At 45.3% G+C, this 16,265-nt stretch overlaps 1 protein-coding gene across 1 annotated transcript; it reads right to left on the bottom strand.

Annotated features, from left to right (window-relative positions):
* Positions 1 to 355: 355 nt before the first annotated feature.
* On the bottom strand, positions 356 to 15,712 carry prpf8 (pre-mRNA processing factor 8). The gene is made up of 43 exons (XM_080506879.1): positions 15,547 to 15,712; positions 14,307 to 14,424; positions 14,025 to 14,193; positions 13,737 to 13,901; positions 13,418 to 13,636; positions 13,125 to 13,337; positions 12,803 to 12,928; positions 12,574 to 12,679; positions 12,105 to 12,295; positions 11,850 to 11,969; positions 11,566 to 11,755; positions 11,263 to 11,382; positions 10,890 to 11,024; positions 10,616 to 10,745; positions 10,319 to 10,515; positions 10,008 to 10,214; positions 9,414 to 9,577; positions 9,203 to 9,329; positions 8,887 to 9,079; positions 8,557 to 8,744; positions 8,197 to 8,435; positions 7,909 to 8,055; positions 7,581 to 7,791; positions 7,362 to 7,478; positions 6,995 to 7,242; positions 6,679 to 6,858; positions 6,441 to 6,576; positions 6,041 to 6,210; positions 5,732 to 5,861; positions 5,497 to 5,643; positions 5,230 to 5,390; positions 4,872 to 5,063; positions 4,155 to 4,392; positions 3,879 to 4,007; positions 3,537 to 3,650; positions 3,229 to 3,402; positions 2,826 to 3,019; positions 2,455 to 2,694; positions 2,222 to 2,363; positions 1,788 to 1,928; positions 1,522 to 1,661; positions 1,058 to 1,260; positions 356 to 936 (listed from the first exon to the last, which is right to left on the bottom strand). The coding sequence occupies exons 2-43, from the start codon at positions 14,413 to 14,415 to the stop codon at positions 782 to 784; spliced, it is 7,017 nt and encodes a 2,338-aa protein (XP_080363005.1). The 5' UTR covers positions 14,416 to 14,424; positions 15,547 to 15,712; the 3' UTR covers positions 356 to 781.
* Positions 15,713 to 16,265: the final 553 nt, after the last annotated feature.

Raw genomic sequence — 16,265 nt, 5'->3', positions numbered from 1 at the left:
TTAGGACAGTTTGATTTTATATGCTACAAGGTGAGATTTTCTGATTGGCTGCAAATTCATTCCGCAGCCAAGGATCTGAACCACAAAGTAATAAATACTACCTTCAATATAAAGAACCAAGGGGGTCCTGGAACTGATGGTGTGTCTCCAGAGAGATTTAAAAAAAAAAAAAAGTCACAAAGAATCAGACATAAAGTTGAGAAAGCACAGGAAAGGGCGACACTGACCTGCTGGGTAAACCCCTCAAGACTAAACTGACACGTCACCTTTCAACGTTTTCCCCTCTCACACCTGCCTCAAACTATTGCACAATACTGTAAACTTAAAAGAAGAAGAATAAACCCCAATACCAAAGTAACGTTTCTAAAAATCGCGATCTTTATTTAAACCTCACGCTACAGAGTCACAGGATGTATACAAAGATAGCAAGAGGGCATGAAAACAGCTTTCACTCTGACTTCTCACGGCAAGAGGAAGTGAGTCTTGTCCTTTAAGAGAGTATGTCAACCATCAAATGTATTGCTGCACACTTATGCACATTAGATGTAGGAGTAGCCATGGAAATCAAAGGAAGCTGATGTCTAATAAAAACAAACACATTACATTTTGTAGAAAATAAACAAAAAAAAAAAAAGAACACAATTTGAAACGATCCCCTACGCCTTCACATTGAGAAAAAACTTCCACAGTTGCATGTGATCAAAAGAAATATTACAGAGCCTGTTTTGGACTAGCTCCTGGCCATTCAGAGGGTGATATCTACAAATCTACGCGTGGGCTCTCAGGCGTACATGTCCTCGCGGTCGGCGTTGTAGATCTCGCCCTCCTGCAGCGAGGCGAAGTTCAGGAAGTGGGACGGCCGGTGGACTTCGTGGTAGAACTCTTTGGGGTTGGCCAGCTGCAGGTCGTACTTCATGTTGGGGTCGTGGCGCACGCCTGGAGCAGGACGGGGCAGAGCAGAGTGGAAACGTCAATGTTCGGGCGTCACGGACGAGAACAGATGTGTGTCACAGATCCGGCTCTGCCGATAAACAGCGGCCTATAAAACTGCGCTCACCCATGAAGTTGTAGTTCCATGACACTTGTCCGGGGACCATGAAGAAGCCCAGGAAGCGATCGGACAGCAGCATCTGCACCCGCTCGTAGTGCGACGGCAGGTAACCTTTGGGGTTGTTGCCCTTGTCCGTGTTCTGGCGACCCCATTCGTATCCGCTGGGCGTCAGCTTGTACGCCGTGAGCGTGCACGAGCCTGGGGTGAAGCTGGAAACCACAGATACAGGTCATTCAGCCATCACTTTTTTTTTTTTTTTTTTAATAATTGCACAGGCCCTACTTTTAAAATTTCATGAATTGACTAGTCTTTACAGATTACAAAAAAATGCCCTTTTCATACAATATCTTACTGACAATCCAAGGAGCCGTCGTGCTTTTCATTGCGTATTCCTTCTCTGAATAAGAATCGGTCGGATCAAAGACGCTCTCTCTGGCAGAGACAAGCGGACGCCTCCTCAAGGAAAATACCTGCAGGTGATGATGATGGTCTTCTCCCCATCCCACGAAGGATTGTCCGCCATGATCTTGGCGTGGGTGGTGACGTCCTGCGGGGAGAGCTGTGGCGACTCATTGGGCTGCGTGTGGATCCAGCCGAGGGGCTCCATTTCCTATTCACCACAAGGAAAAAACAAACAGAACACACACTTTAGAACTGCTATAGTTTAACACGTGCAAGTCAAAAAGTGTTCTTCCTCCACTGTGCAGTGAAAGTTGCTGAATGTGTGCGTCTTTACTTTAAGGTATTCATGGCCGGGCAGCTGGTTGGGCAGGTGGACAGTCTGGTGCGTTCCCCACTGAGGAACCATGACGATGCAGCGAATCTCCTTCACCTGGGGGTTGTCCGGTGGGCTGGTGCCATACAGGTATCCAGCAATCTGGAACACAACGCCGTGGTCGGTAAGTACAGGTGCAGACTGGAGCTGGAGGTTTGGAATTTGTGCTTCCTGCTCCCATCAAGCCTGCAGCTTGTTGTCAATTGATTCGTTCCCTTTTATTATCCACAAATCCCAAGCAGTGCAGCGGAAACCTCTGGATTCTAAGTCCAGACTTGTTGATAAAAGTGAGTTTTTTTCCACCATTCTACTGTCGCCCTGTTGGGTTTTTATCTACATTACATTCAAATGAACAATAAACTGGCTCTATTGTAAACAAACTATCAACAACGTGCCTGTGCTCGTAGATCCGAGATGCAAATGAACTTCTTGAGGACGTTTTTGGGCAGGATGTAGGTGTAACCCGTCTCCTTGATGTCATCCGAGGACACGTAGATGTGGTTGGTTCGGAGGTGGAGGTTGGCAGCAGAAATGGCCCTGAAGGAAGATGGACAGTGGCGATGAATAATAAGTATGTGGTTATTCGTCAAAGTGAGTTCATGCTTATTTGGTTCTTCTGTCGCCATACCTGACTCTCCACTCAGTCTTGGAGGAGAAGGTCTGGGTCTCGTAGTTGGAGGTGGTGGAGGTGATGATCTCGTCTCCGTGCTTGTTGACAGTGCGGGTCTGCGTGGCGGTGAGCTGCGACTGCTCCTTTGTCTGCTTCTCAATCTCAGCGATCTGCTGGCGCTGTTGCGACGGAGCGGAGATTTCCATGCCGAGGATGATGTCACGGATCTCGGACTGCGTCAGTGACGCCACATTCACGCTGAGGGGAAAGAAAAGGAACAACTATTAAACCTTTGTCAGTCAGCTGTACTGAAGGCCACTGATAGAATGCTCACAGCCATTTAAGCTCCACGCCGCTATAACTTCATAAAGGGATAAAACTCAACTTACTTGTTCTTTTTGCCGTAATCAGCCAAAATGAGATCCTTGAGCTGAACTTCCACTTTGATCCATTCCTCATCAGTGAGTGTGGGCCAAATGTGATGGGGCTCTGTGATGGTGGTTTTATCGGGCTTCAGGATCACCTTGGCGCGGTCGTTGTTGACGTGGAGCGCTCGGAGGATCAGGATCAGTCTGGAGAAAGCCTACAGCAAAGCAGACGACCAAACAAACTATTTACACCGAAAATAAATAAATAATAAATACCTCCTTAATAAGGCTGGTCGGTGAAGCTCTGGACACAAGTCACAATCACAAAAAAAAAAAGCTGCTTGCAGAGAAGTTATTCAGTTTTTCCAGACGAATACAGTTCTCCACAAATAGTTACTAACTGTGAGACAAGAGTGAAACTCACCGTGTAGGACGAGATGGTCTTGAGCCAGTCGTCATAGAGGTTGAACAGCACCATCTGTGGCTCCGTGGCTTTCAAGATTAGGTCCCCAAATTTCTCCACCTTCAGGCAGGCCTGGAACGGCAGCTGCAGCTCGGAACCCTTGATCACGATGTTGGGGAAGTCGAGCAAGTGGACCTGCACAGAAAGGACAACAACATGAGGAACAAACAAAGGGGTGTGCAGTGCTTTTGTTCTTAAAAAAAAAAAAAAAAAAAAAAACACACCAGGGTGATGCGTAAAAGCAGGAATGATCAAAGCGAGAGTCTCACCTCCAGAGGATCCAGCATACCCTTCCTGGTGACGATGATCTGTTTCGGCTGCTCTTCCACTGGGAGGGAGCGAATCAGGGCAGCCACTTCTTCAGCTGTTTTCCATTTGGCCAGCTACCAAAACAAAATAATGACAAGAATCGACAGGTTTAGTGAACAAGAATGTGCTCGTATTGCTGTGCTATTATACCGAGTCCAAGAGGCCATTGAAGTGGTTGATGGATAACAAAATATGTAGAAATTGATTTCATATAAAAAAAATAAAATTATAAAATAAATTCTAACCAACTAAACATTCAGCGGCACAAGCTGTCTGTGAGTGAGCAGAAAGCCTCTCTGTACCTGTCCCAGACGCTTCTGTCCGGCCCACACAGACGTGTGAATGATCTTGAGGAAGAGCTGACCCGTCCTGGGGTTGAAGATAAAAATGGCTCCATTGATGGGCTTGGTGGTCAAGTTACCCTCAAAGGTCTGTTGGAAAAGATCACATCACCTAAATTCAACGTGTTTTTTTTGTAATTCTTTAAAAATAAAGAGAAACACTCAAGGTACACCATCAACAACACAGTCTAATGATCAGTGTTACATTTCAGAGAGGAATAAAGTGTCAGTCCTCACCTTGTGGATGGTGACTCTGTAGACGTTCGTGTCGTCCACGAACCAGATGATCTGGTTGGAGAAGAGTTCACCGTAGTTCTGGGAGGAAAGGTACGGCTCAGTGGGCTCGGAGGAGTACAGCTGCAGACCTTTACGGATGCGCTCCCTGAGCACGTACAAGGCAGGGTTGGCCTTCATGATCTTGGCCATGGCCTGTTGGATCAGAGGCTTGCTTCCAGGGAACCAATTTCCGTATGCACTGCAGAAGGAAAACATTCAAATAAACGGCTCAGGGCCAAAATTACTTCCCCCCCCCCAATGATACAAAGGCAAAAACAAAAACATGAATCCAGTGTGCAGCTGATGGACAATAGAATTGGAGCCACTTGAAGTAATTCAGACAGTTGTGTCCATGTGCAGTTATTTGTGACACTCGTGTGAAGACTTAAGAGGCGCCTGCAGAACATTTGTGATGACATGAGCAAGTGTGTGTGAAAATCCAGGCAAGGCTGTCACCATTTGACTTTCAGTTTTAACACTTGAAATGCAATTGGACTCTTTGTGAAACCGTTGGAAAAATAATTATTTTTATTATTTTTTTTAAAGGCACAAGGAACACGAAACGAAAATGTTAATTTTTAAGTCTCGCGAAGGGTGAATGTGTGACAGTCTTAACGTTTACACGAGTCCTGTACCTACAGTCACAACTCTTGCATTGACTCAAATAGCCTTTCTCACCTGTGGAGGTTGTAGGCCAGGTCGATAGCGATGAGCACTCCAGTGGGGGACGGGTAGATACTCATGTTGTCCGTGGTGTAATCCAGGAATTTCGCTCTGGCGTAGCGCTCAATGTCATGGGAGTCATAGTCTCCCCAGCGTAGCTGAATGTCGATCCAGTACTTCTGAGTTGTGGTGCTGTCCATCACGTCTCTGCAGCAGGAGGGGAAACATTTAACGAGAGCTATGCACAGAAACAATATGACCAAGCTGGTACAACTTCTAACAATCAATAATAATACTAATAAAAAAAACACAAAAAAAATCTCTATATTCTCAAATCAAATATCAAATGTCTATTTTGCTTGAAAGTTCATACTTTGAGTCAGCCAGCAGAGATGGCCGGGAGACGTTCCACTTGTAAGATGCAAAGAGGAGGATATCTGCACAGGAAGAGTTCATCTTGTACGACTTCCTGGGGTGAATGGTTTCCTTCTGCACAGTCTCGATCTCCAGGGCGTCCAGCTCCTGGTCAAACACCTGGAAAGCCAAGAGGAAACCATTGCACTCAATGTGAGGAGGGTGACAAACATTTCTCTAACCACACGGGGACATAAAACCAGTTTGTTAAACCAACAGGACCGACCTGGCAGAGATCCATGACGATGCTCTCATGAATCTTCTGCCACAAATGGGCTCTGAAGATCTGAATGAGGGAAATCTTCAGCGTTGGGATTTTTCCGTGCATGAAGATTCCCGTCAAGTCAAGTTGCACTTGGAAACCCACGTACACCTAAAAACAAAGTGTGTGAATCAGTCGAAGGTTTGAGCTGGAAACCCATTTTTGTCCAATATTTTTCCCAGCTGCTGCTTGTACTGACGTTGGCCCTGTTGATGGTGGGCGACCACCACAGAGTGAAGCGACGGTTGGGGATCTGGTTGAGACCAGACCTCTGGGCATTAGTCAGCTTCTTCCACTTCATGGACTCCTCGAAACCACTGGCCTTCTCCCTGAAACCACGACAGACAGTTTCTGTTTTGAATGCAGTCAATACAAGGCGCAGCAAATTAATTGATCATTTACCTGAGCAACTACATGCTCAGGTAAATGATTCAAACCGACCCGACATGCACCACGAGGTGCTCACTAAATATTTCAAGCACTAAATCTATTCTCATCTTGTCCTCACCAGAAGAGACCCTCCCAGGTGGGGAAATAAGTGCCTTTGAACAGAGTGTGCTCCAGGATGCCCTCCACACCTCCGAGAGCCTGGATCATGTCCGTGCGGTAGTTGTTCAGGTTCCACAGTTTGCCGTCGTGCCTCTGGTGAGTCCACCAGAACGGATTCTGCTTCAGCACCTTCAAAAGCAAGACAGAGGCGTCTAACAATCAGAGGTTGCCAAGTATTTTTGAAATGTGAACAAAAAAATCGATATGATTTGACATCCAAACGTTCATCTGGTGTCGTGTTGTTGGTCAAGTCAAGAGGGCTTTGTCAGTGGCAAACTAATGCCTATTACTATATTTATTCTTTAAATTTCAGGATGGCAAAAACAAAACATTCCAATAGGATTTTTTCTCCTTCATACCTGGTACTGTTTGAAATCTGTTCTGACTCTCCAGCCTTTGTCATAGGCCAGTGTGTGTCTGTCTTTCTGGAAAAGGGTGTTGATGCGAGGAATTCCTCGGTCCCACGAGTCCTCCAAATCCTCCAGAGTCAGACGCCTACATCACAGATACACCTTTGAGTTTCAACTCCCGGAAAATGTCTTCAGTTTCACAAAAACAGCAGATTCCACCAACGCGTTGCTCGAACGAAGATCATACCTGTTCTGTGCAATAGCCTCCTGCCTCTTGAGGGCGTACTCGGCCCAGACTCTCTGGGAGTCAATGAACTCGCTCTCCCACGGCTGGATGTAGCGATACAAGTTAGGAATGAGCTGGTCTTCTTCGTGACTCATTCCAGACCTGAAGTGAGTGATTCCCACATCTGTCTGCTTGGACCAGCTGGTAAAAAAAAAAAAAAGAAAGAAAGAAAGAAAAGAAATTAATAAATAAATCACAATGTGGTCAATTTGCAGACACCACAACTGAACAATTACATAACAAGTCAAGCGATCACAAATTCGCACATCAAACTTACCGCAAGTCTGACTGGGGAATCAGCACATGACCCATGGACAACATGCCGAGACCTCCCAATTCTTTGGGAGTGTAGAAGACGACAGGAGGGAAGCGACTTGGCATTTTGGAGTTCAGGCCGATCTTGATACGCGTTTGAATCTTGTTTTCACACTTCACCAGCAGGTCCAGGAGCTCCTGAGTGTTCACCACAGCCTCACGGAAGTACGTCATCAGACCAATCAGAGCCGTGTTCCACTTGTTCACAATCTGGGGGCATCAACAAGACATACTGAGATATTTTGACAAGGGAATCTTCTTTCTCATCTTATTATCCGTTCATACTTTGTTTTTAACTCGTATTTACAGTAGGAGAGACATCTGCTAACCTTTGTGAACGTGGTGGATCCCGAGGCCATGAGGATCTGACGCACTCTGTTGTGGAAGCGCTGCATTGACTCATCATCCACACGCAGGAAACACTGTGCCGTCCTCTCTTTTGTTACCTGCACAAGCCAATATAAATGAGCTTAAAGTAGATTTTGGGTGGGGGAAACTGACACTACAGGAAGTCTGAACTATAAAGCCTGGTTTTATTTTTAATGTACCTCATTCTGCAGATTCCACACGCCATCCTTGTGAGTGAACTCTTCGTAGCTGGTGCGGCACTTGGGGAGGATTCGGCACTCAAAGCCGCACATATTGAAGAGCAGGTTGGGGTTGTCTTTGCTGTAAACCGACACAAAGCTGTTCTCCCATTGGACTGTGGTCACAGACCTGGGCAGACGATTCTTGATGTCCCAGAAGACAGCACGCCCACTGAGAAAAGTCAGATCAAGCACATGTTGGAACTGTTATTTGAGTGAAACGACATCTCGCTGGATAAATCCAAACGATTTTAGAAGGAACGAATCAAAGATGTGCCGGTTCACTCACAGGTTGACATCGTGCTTCATCAGTCTCATGCGGGCATCACGGGGCCAGCACTTCTTATTGTTGTAACCCACTATGTTCTCATTGTTGGGATCTGGATGCTCCGTCAGGTATCTCTGGATCAGGTCACGGGCCTCATCAGCAGAGAAACTGGAGTCGGAAAAAAGGAAAATGTGATTCATCTGAAATCAGTGAAAACGTCATAAAAACTGGGCTTTAAGCTACAAAAACCCTCTCTTCATTGTAAAAACCAGATGAAACTGTTGCACGCTCTGCTGGTGACAGTCGTACCGGAAGAAGATGTGAATGCGGTCGATGTAGCGGCAGTACAGGCGGATTGGATGAGCGCTCTCTGTGGCGGTGTCTTGGAAACTGAGGAAGTCGTTGGGCATTTGAGGCGGGCCGGCCATCTCGCTGGCGCGGTGCAAGCCGAGCACAAGCAGGTCCATCACCAGGCCGTAATACTGCACGATGAACGAGGCAAACTGGAGTCCCCTGATGATCCCGTAGGAGTTGGTGTGGTTCATGTCCTATTTAAGAACAAACTATTTACTCAACAGCAGTGAAATTGAATGACTTGAATACATGTCAAAATCAACCTTCAAACTAAATCTCAAAAAGAATATTTTATAATAAAAAGACCCAACTCACTTTGTAGTTGATGACAACATTGTTTTTGGCTGTCATGTAATCAGCAATGTTGTGGTCCACAATGAGACGCAGCAGCCTGTTGAGTAGCGTCAGATCAATCTTCTCATACATTTTCTCATAGCGGGACTCCAGCATGACGTTGCACTCTCCCTCTGAAGTCTCCCACACGTCCTGCAAGTTGTTTATGCCTGAAAACAAGAAACAGGTTTCAAAGAAAGCCTCAAAAATATTAGTACGGTAAAGCAGGACTTCTGGTGGAATATGCCACCACCAAAACGATTAGAGTCACTATCAGCGTTCTTTATGAAGAGAAACACATTAAAGGCCTACCTTGGCACCACTTGTAGACCAGCAGTGGAGGTGGCTCGGTGTCGGCGGGTTTGATCCAGGGTGGAAACAGGCGCCTCTTGTCTGCTTCGTACCACAGGTACTGGTCCAGGTAGGCGTCAGTGATCTTCTCCAGCGGCTCGACATCGTACACAGGCACCAGGTGGCTGTACAAGTCCATGAACTCAATCCCCACCTGCAAAAGAACACATGTGGTGAGTAATCAACTCCTTTAAAAGAAATAAAAATTGTTTCCCCACTCGTCATTTGAGTGGGGAAACAATTTAACACTGCGTTTGCAATCTCCCCATCCGCTGACCTCTTTGAAAGCTCTCTGGGTGAGCAGGTGACGCTTGATCCTGGAAAGTGCCTCGTGAGGATTGTCGTAGGCCTGCTCGATGAGCCCCAGCTCCTCCCTCTGACTCTGGTTCAGGCGGGACTTCACACTATGGCGACACAGAAACGCACGCTGAAAACTGCACAAAGCCAAATCTGCGGATGACGACTGGTTATGTGCTCAGCATGTTTACCTGTACGCCTCTTTGAGCCTCTCCAGGGCCAGGATGAGCAGCTTGGTGTCGTGTTTGTAGGACAGTGGAGGGAAAGGGATGGGTGAGAAGCGCCGACTCTCCAGCCAATGCACAGTGGTGGTGTAAATCGCGACAGCCTCTTCTGCAGTGATGTAGGGACCATCCTGCAAGGAAATGGACACTTCAATGAAAATGTGGCAGAATGTGAAGAACCCAGGCAAATGTATTTTAAACACAGATGATTGTAGACCAATTTGTAATGAATTCCATTGTTATAAGAGTTTGAAAGCATTATCTGAATAGCGAAGAGCAAACTGCAAGCGCAGTCAACAATAAAACAGAACGCCATTCATTTTATTATTCCTCCAGTTCTTACGCACAGGCAAGCAAACCAATGCAAGTGCGCCTTTGTAAGAGGACTTCATTTAAACGTTGCATTCATTTCAGGGATCATCTACAAAACAACAGGAAGAATCTGTAAACCAATGGTCTATTGAGCATTGCTCATAAGAAATATGTGTATATCAATGTCTAAATCTATCTTACCTAATCCAAGCAATCACAAAAAAAAATGAGCCTTCTCCTGTGTGTTACCTTCAGGTAGTTGTGCTGTCTCTCCTGCTCCGCCTTCAGGTAAAGACGGGTCAGTCGGCCCAGGTTCTTCTTGCAAACGGTTTTGTCCACAGTGGCTCCGCGACGAATTCTCTCACGGTTGTAGTGAGCCGTGTTGGTCCACCAGTCGGCTTTGGCCTTCACGTATCGCAGGATCATGTTCTCAATGGGAGTGGGCAGACCGGGCACCTGTCCAGGAAAACACCACAATCAGTTTGTCATTCGGTCTCAACAATCCCACAGTTATTCAGTCATGTTTGTTCACACAGTCACAGTGAAAGTGATGTACAGACCTTCCAAGGGATGTTGGCTTTCCAACACCTCCAGGACTCGCTGAGATGCTGCAGGATGGTCCTGGCCTTGTTTTGTTTGATGCCCTCAGGCATCATATCCAGGATGTCGTGCATGACCGCAGCACGCAGCTCCAGGTCGAAGTGCGACTCCACACGCTGTTTGGTCACAGTCTTTGCCACACCCTTGGAGTGTCGTCCTGTTGAAGAGGCCAATTCAATGTTGTTGAAATGAGTTCTCTCCAACAAATGCATCCGCCTTCATTTGTCACAATTAAGCCCTGAATCGGTGAGGAGTACCTTCAAACTGCCGGGCCAGCAGATTTCCCAGCCACCTTTCCAACAGAGGAGTGATGCCCCTCATGAAGAACAGCCACACTCTCCAGCCGGGGGCCCAGAAGCCACAACCAGGACCTTTCCCCACAGGACCCTGAGTGAAAACACAGAATAACCATGGAATTAACAAAAAAGGTGGATATTCCATTTATCGCAATGACACTCCAAAAAGAATAAACCTTTCATTAAATGAGGACATTTCTCTTTACAAGTAAAATAAATCCATGTGTTTGCTTACAGTGTTGAAGCGGTAGTAGATGAGATGCTTCAGGTCTTTGCACATGCGGATTTGTCTCATCAGCTTGTACTTGTAGCGGTACATGCCAGTCAACTGGCCCACGTGAGCGAAGATGTACTGCAGCCCATCAGCCAACTGCAACAGACAAAAGTCTTAGATTAAACACGGGTAAGATCATCAAGTGATACTGAAAATATACGATAGGATATAACACAGTCAGAAGTGAACTCAACTACTTGGTGTAACTAAAATAAAACATTGCATGTCAAATAGAGAGTGGTAGAGTACAAGTGCGCTTATCTTATAACAGTGAAATGTTTTTTCAGAATTGTCACAATGAAATGTGGACATGCTGTAATAGATGAATGCCCACCTGGAAAGCGTCAACATTTCCCAGTCTGTACTGCACATGACTGTCCACCACCAGCTTGCTGAGACGCAGCACCTCTCTGCAAAGATGGAAGGCGTTGCCGAATCTGGACTTCTTACGCTCCTGTGGAGCGCAAACAAGAACACGAATTTACATTCAAATGAATTAAATGCGGGTTAATTGTGGGTCACAAAAAACACATTCTACAACAACAAGCTCCCCAATGCAGGACAATAGGAAAAGTTCAGAGCAGCTTTCTATGATCAGATCGTTGGACAAAAGGTTAAAATTAACTGTGGCCTGTACCTTCGTGGTAAGTGTCTTGACAGGCTTCAGGTTGAAGTTGTAGTCCAGATGCAGGTAGTTGAGGTTCTTACGGTGAATCAGCAGATTGAGCATGTTGTAGCCCTGCCGGCACACCTGCAGGCCCACTTCCACCCAGTCCAGCTTGGTGGACTGGAAGAACTTTGTGGCTTTAAAGGAGCGGAACAGATACCTAAAAGACAAAGAGGGCAAACGTTCAGTTTAGAAACTAAAACAAAATCCTTTAATCTCCAGGCACTATTCACATGACATACGACGAGACTGACCTCTTCTTCTGAGCCTTGGGTGGTCTGTGTTTGAGAGCATTGAGCACATAGTACTTCAGTAGTTTCTGGTAGGACACGCGCACTTTAACGGGTTGTCCTGCAGGACAGTGCTCGCGGTACCTGCAAAATACACCATTTATCTCAAACTGCAATCGTGTTACCTCAAAATGACAGACCTACATTTTACAAAAAGCTCTGCCTTGAAATGATTAAGACTGACATAATCCCTCTCCAACATGCTCATAGTTTTCTCACCAGTTCTTGATCAGAGGGATATCGATGGCACGCCTTGTGCGGCCAGATCGGAGGTTGAAGGGTCTTGGTGCCCACAGCAGAGCGATGCCATTGGCTGTGTTGTCTGTGTAGAGAGGGGTCTCCTTCAGGAAGGGCTCCACATACTCAGGAAGCTCAAACTCCTCATCATCATCAGGCAGAGGCTCCTGACTCTGGACAGGTTGGAAGATGGAAGAGTTAATAAACAGTGGCTCCTTATGAACCACTTAATGCATTGCATAACACATACTTGGAAGGATTATCTGAACAGTGACGAGTCAACTGCAGCTGCAGCTACGAAAGAATCATAAGTCACCGTTCATATTTAATATTCCTCAAGTTCTTACGCACAGGCAAGCTGGCCAATGCAAGTGCGCCTTTGTGAGAGGACTTCATTGTATTTGGTCATTGTTTTCCAAAAGCAAAAACGCATACAATCTGCACCACTGACCTTGACCGAATGTCTGTGTGAAATGGGGTTGATCAGGGGGTCAAAGTAGAAGGCTGGAAGATCTGGATCCTCCGTCTTGATAAACACCACATTTGGTGTATGGTACCTGCAGAACAGAAATCACAAGTCTCGAAATCCTGATGCCACAACGTAAAACAATCAGCAGCTTTGCTAAAAAAGGCCATGTTGCTAGAAAAAAAAAAAAAAAATTTCCAAGTTCGCTTTTTACCATGTGAGGTGGACATGGTGTGGCAGGTTGTTGTACAGGTAAGGGAAGGCGATCTTGTACTCCGTCCTGATGGGCTGTCGGATGATGATTTTGTTGATGTCATTGAACTCGTTCCAATCTTCATCCCTGCACAAGAAAAAAACAAGACCTGAGACACAAATCATCTAGCATCTCTTATTTATTCTTGTCTCCAAACACACTTGTGAAGCCATTACAACAAATATTTACATTCGACAAAATAAATAAAGATTTAGCCGATCAAAGCCATTCAGATTCTTAAGTCATCAGAGTATATCAACTCGTGTAGATTAAGAGTACTTACTGCAGGTTGATGTCTCTAACCAGGGGCTCAAACTTGGGTCCTCCAGGGATGGCCATATTTAAAGCCTTGGAGGTGAAGAAGGCTTTCAGGTCAAACAGATAGAAGTAGTTTAAATCCACCAGGTCTGTCAGAAGCTGATTGGCCAGTCGGTACAGTGTCGACATCATAGGCAGAGTGAACTGCCAGCGACGGTATGTGGTGCCATTCACAAACCTGGGCAGAGAACAAAACGATTACGAAACACATCAAACAAAATTGCAGCATGACACGTCATATTTAGAGGGTGGGATTACTTGGTTGTGTCTTTGAGCGGCTGATGTTCGTAGAGCCACTCCGCAACAGAGGAGTCTTCCTCGTTGTCGAGCTCCATCTGGATGGCCTCCAGAGGCTCCACGTCAAGGATGTTGTCAGCGTAGTCCAGCGGCGGTTCCTCATCATCAAATGGTGGAAAGCGCATCCGCTTGAAGTGTCGCCGATCGCGCTTCTCACGACGCATCATGATCCACATGGTGCTGGAATTGAATGAGGGCCACCACTGATTAGAACATCTGCTTCTCGGGTATAACGAAACCAGGTACACACGCCTGGCATAATGTAAAGCATAGGCCTTACCCCCACTGGGCGATGTAGACTGGCTCTATGACCCACGGGATTTCATTCACAAAGGAAATGGCTCCAGTGATGTGGTAGAGTACGGGCACGTCACGAATCTGCTCCCAGGGCATCGGCATGTTCTCCAGGAGCTTCAGCACTGCGTGGGGCATGTACTTGAGGGCACTGTTTCAAGCAAATCAAAGCAGGACAGTTTGCAACCAAGTCCAATAAGTACATGGCAAGCCTTAAAAAAATGTTAATTCTTTTAAATTTCAGACTATATAGAAGCACGATATGTTCCATTACCCCAGGTACACCCTCTTGTCATGGCGAAACTTTCTGTTGGTCATGTCTCCATGGTCCCTGATGATCTTGCGCACATGCTCAGGGGGCATGTCCTCCTTTTGAGCATCCACAAAGCCAAACTTTCTCTTCTCAGAGTAGCGCTTTGCCTGCAGCTGCTGCCATTTTCTTGCTGTACGATAAGAGAATTATGTATTGTGAAAAATGTATTTATTTATTCTCCTGGAGTATATATTTTCCACCTTACATCACAAAGAAACTACAATAATTGAGACAACATCCCACCTTTCTCTTGTAGTTTCTCCTCAGACATGTAATCTGGAATGGAAACAGGAGGGGGCACGCCGGGTGGCATCGCTGGAGGCACCCCTCGGTAGGGAAAAGCAGCTGCCATGGTGTCTCACTGCTCAAAACAAAAACACAACACACACAAAAATTTAAATTAATACAATGTACAAACATTTACCTGTGATCAAATTAATTTCACTCAAACAATTGGGATTACACCAATGCAATACATACAGTAACCCTTCTGCAACACATTTTCTATATGTATTTTGGCTTTAAACGCAAGTTAACCACAGATTAAATATTTCATGGCAAAAGTCAATCAGATTTACCCTGGACACAGTAGCTTTTGTTGACTACAAATGAAAGGGAAAGATACACATTCCTTCACATAACAGCAGGATCGTTAAAAAAAAGAAAAGAAAAAGAACCACATCTAATTCTAGTTTACTGTTGTTTCACGGTTAAGCTGAAATCCCTTAAAGGCTCTATCTATAGAATTTACCCAGCAAAAGTCTAAATTCAAAACAGATTAAAATTAAACATTTAGATACTTTGCAGTTTATCTAAAAAAGATTCCCCATTTTGGTATTGTGGAAGTGTTCTGACAAAAGTTATCTTTTTATTTTATTTTGGAGGGATGTATTGTTCGGTCACTTAGTTAGGGGGTTGCATTACAATTATATTGTGTACTTAATACATCTTTAAACTGAATTTGGCGAGTACAGGAAGTAGATCTACCCCATACAGGTTTTTTTTTCCGTAAAGTAAAAAGCAATTAAAACCGTGTCTGTGTGTAATATGTTCACGAAGTTGACATAGATCACCCCCCCCCCCCCGCTTTAAGTTAGTTTATTTCTGTTTGTCCTGCCCACTTTTTCATAATATTGCACTTGCAATTATACAATGTGTGTGTTATAACTGTATCAGCTCTTTTCCTGTAATATCACCAAGTGCAATAACGTTTAGTCGGAGGGAAAAAAGGTTAAACTGTATTGTCTCAACAAGGCTTCCTCAAAAGCACAAAGTGTACGAGCATGGAAGACTTCAGCACAATCATTGTTTGATTACAGTCTTATTCGAAAACGTATGCACTAAAAACACCGATATACTAAAATTATGAATCATCTTAAAACAGTTCGCATTCGACACACGCGTGTAAAACGGGAAGGCCGAGCATGGATGAAGCTAAGCTAAAGCGGCTAAAGGCTAAGCGTTTAGTAACAATCACACGTACCGGTGCTGCTTTCGTCTTGACTGTTATAGAACGTTGAAACAGCCTTGGTCCTCACACGCAAACTCGGCTACCACCACATCTTTCTTCGCAGAGGCCTTTTTATTATTTAGCTTTTCTTTTCTGCCTGTGTCCTCATTCAACAACCACACGTACAGACGACGGCGGCCACACGATCCACGCACCGAGGCGGAAGTCACAGAAAGCAAGTACGCAGTGTTTACGTACGAGCTCCCAGCGAGCTACGTACTTTGCTGTTCATGTACGCTGATCATTTACGCAAACGTAGCACAGGCGCAATTGTGAAAACCCCGGATGATCAATGATTTGGACGACACTGCCACCTATCGTTTCGGAGGACACACACACACACGCACACACACACACGCACACGCACACACACACACACACACACACACACACACACACACACACACACACACACACACACACACACACACACACACACACACACAGATTGGAGATCAAGTGTAAGATGCTCCACCTTCTTTGTGTTGTTAAGGACTTTGGCTGCGGCGAATCTATTGCATATATTTATATTTATCTATATATTAGCCATCTTCTCATTTTGTCCAGTAATTTTGCCGTGTATTTAGTCTATAGTCACACCTCTCTGTACATAACATTGCACTGGAAGTCAAAATACTTTTCACTGTACATGTGTAATAACAATACATGTTGAATCCTTATATCAATACAAG

Source organism: Blennius ocellaris, assembly GCF_963422515.1.
Source record: "Blennius ocellaris genome assembly, chromosome: 2".
In the NCBI taxonomy this organism is placed as follows: domain Eukaryota; kingdom Metazoa; phylum Chordata; class Actinopteri; order Blenniiformes; family Blenniidae; genus Blennius; species Blennius ocellaris.
The sequence above is the reverse complement of the archived record's forward strand: the minus strand, read 5'-3'. Positions and strand labels throughout refer to the sequence as shown.